At 50.9% G+C, this 2,528-nt stretch overlaps 1 protein-coding gene across 1 annotated transcript; it reads right to left on the bottom strand.

Annotated features, from left to right (window-relative positions):
- Positions 1–634: 634 nt before the first annotated feature.
- Positions 635–1,196, bottom strand: LOC125515163 (nuclear transcription factor Y subunit B-like). The gene is made up of 2 exons (XM_048680630.1): positions 1,003–1,196; positions 635–907 (listed from the first exon to the last, which is right to left on the bottom strand). The coding sequence occupies exons 1-2, from the start codon at positions 1,194–1,196 to the stop codon at positions 739–741; spliced, it is 363 nt and encodes a 120-aa protein (XP_048536587.1). The 3' UTR covers positions 635–738.
- Between the last annotated feature and the right edge of the window lie 1,332 nt (positions 1,197–2,528).

Genomic DNA, 2,528 nt, shown 5'->3' with positions numbered 1-2,528 from the left:
ACTGAAGAAGTGCCAGTCCTCACCTCATCAATCACTGTGAGCTCAAGATCAACGAAAACAGCACGGGGGACATGCTTCCCAGCACCAGTCTCACTGAAGAAGGTGTTGACGCTGATGAAGGCGTGCAGCAGCAGTGCCCTTGGTGTTGACCTTGAACCCCAGCGCCAGATCCTGCTCCCCAACCGGCGATGGTGTATCGCTCGAGGGATCTGCATCCATAAGGCGAGGTGAGAGAGGGGGTCAGCTACAGCCTCATGTGCATTCAAACAAGAATTTATTAGTGAAGAACAAAAAGAGCGGCTCCCCTGTTTTTTGCTGGAACAACATTAGCCTAGCTTAGCTTCAAACAAGAATAACGAATTTGTAAGACATGTATGTCTGCCATAACCAAGCAAGCAGATTCAGTAGCTACTTAAACAGTTTAATAGTTGGACTCCGGAGACAATTCTTAGTGCTTCAAATCATTCAATTATCTGAATAAACAGTACAGAAAATAATTGAAGATCTCAATGACAGTAGTAATTGGAGGGATAAATCAACACTTGTTCTAAGGACAATAAGATGATTGATGCCACGCAGTGTGGGGTCTCATCAGTCACCAAGCTGAACATGAGTGTTTAAATTTGGCAACTAGGACTAACAAAAGTGCCAAACAGAGCTTTTCAGGCTACAACAGCAACATATTAAACTATCATGGACCTACCTAACTCTCAAAGCACTAATCCATCCCCAATTAGTTCAGATAAAAAAATCCCACATGGCTAAATGGGCATGCACCTCTCTGTAATTCTGCAGATAAACCTTGAGGGGCTCAATGTACTCCTGAAAGCCTAGCGTGGCCATCGCCCAAAGCAGGTCATCGATGTTGATGGTCTTGCACTTCTCCCTCTGGCACTTGTCACTCGCCCTACAATACAGACAAGACAAAATGGCAACAGGTCAGCACCAGACCACACTTGATTCAGGCAGGCAAAACAGAGCGGCAGCGGTCAACAGAGGCACTCACTCGCTGGCGATGAAGCAATGAACTCCGAGATGCACTCCCGCAGGGTCTCCTTGGCGTCCTTGGCGATCTTGCCGTTGGCCAGGATGGCCTTCTTCATGACGCTGCTGATGTTGGCGATGGGCAGGAACCTATCCTGCTCCCTGACGCCGCCGAAGCCGCCGCCCGGCGGGCTCGCCGGCGCGTCCGACATCCGGCCGCCCTCCTGCAGCACACCAGCAACCCCAACAGATCCATTAGCACACCGGCGCACCAAACCCTAGACCCCGACTTCCGGAAGTGCGGGGAGAGAGGTGAGGGGAGAGGGAGGCGTACCTTATATAGACGGGCATGTAGAGGGAGGGAGGGAAGGTGGTGAAGGGGAATGGAGGTGCGGTGAGCGCGGCGAGCGACGTCCCCGTGCTCCGCGAGCCTCCGCGACGCCTTTCTGGCCACCGGAGGAGCTGAGGGCCGAATCCGCTGCGGTTGGCTCGCCTGCCCAAGCCCCATCGGTGGAGAGCGCCTGCTCGATCCAGATCGAGGTCCTGATTGGCGTGGGGTTGCCTGCGAATCTTGGGGCAGCTCTGGGCATGGGCTCGATCTTGGGTCGGCCTCAACCTCGTCTACGGCGAGGGTCATCGATGGTGGCGGTGGCGGTGGGGTTGGGGGCGGCGGCAGATCGAGATCTAAGGGAAGGAGAAGGGGGTGGGGTTGGCGGCGTGGGCGGAGGAAGAAGAGCTGGGAGCGGGAGCGAGGTTTGGGTGCAGCGCGAGGGAAGGAGGGTGCCGCCGGTGACAGAAAGGAAGGAGGGCGCCGCCGGTGATAGAAAGGAAGGAGGGCGCCGCCGGTGCCAGCGCGAGGGAAGGAGGGCGTGGCGCGAGGGGTGAGGGAGAGGCCGATCTGGATCGGGGACAGAGAGAGGGAGGCGGCAGGCGGAAGGAAGGGACGAGAGGTGAGAGAGAGGTAGGGTTTGGTGCAGTGGGTTTTTTTCCTTTCTTTGCATGGACGGATGGATGGACGTTGGATTGCTAGCAATGGATGGTAGGATGTCTGCCATCTCATCGATCCGTGCCACAAACGGTTCCACCAATCACAATGTAGTACACACTTTGACGATTTTATAACCATCTAAATTGGTCGTAATCAATTAAATAATATGCTAAATCATGTCACCTATTTTATAACATCATAGAATTAGAAAAAAAAATAAGAACAATAGCATCGTGTCACAAGTGAGACTTGTTTTTCAGAAAAATAACAAACCTGGAATAATACAAATATCTTTAAAAACTGATCTCAAAAATGAGTTTTATTTGTAAAAAAACATTTTCAACCTTGGGAGTGTCGAAAATGGTATATATTTTTTGAAGCACCTACCAATATTTGTTGCAAAATGGCACCACTCTATTTTTCAATAATATTAGATCATATTTTAGGTACAATTGACCAACTGCTTGTGTCTCAATAGCTGTCTATCCACCTCTCGTCAATAATTAAGGAGGTTTTTCAAGTGCCCATTTTTCATTTTTCGAGTGTCCAAAAGGGG

The sequence above is a fragment of the Triticum urartu genome, chromosome 1 (genome assembly GCF_003073215.2).
Source record: "Triticum urartu cultivar G1812 chromosome 1, Tu2.1, whole genome shotgun sequence".
Taxonomy (NCBI): Eukaryota; Viridiplantae; Streptophyta; class Magnoliopsida; order Poales; family Poaceae; genus Triticum; species Triticum urartu.
The sequence above is the reverse complement of the archived record's forward strand: the minus strand, read 5'-3'. Positions and strand labels throughout refer to the sequence as shown.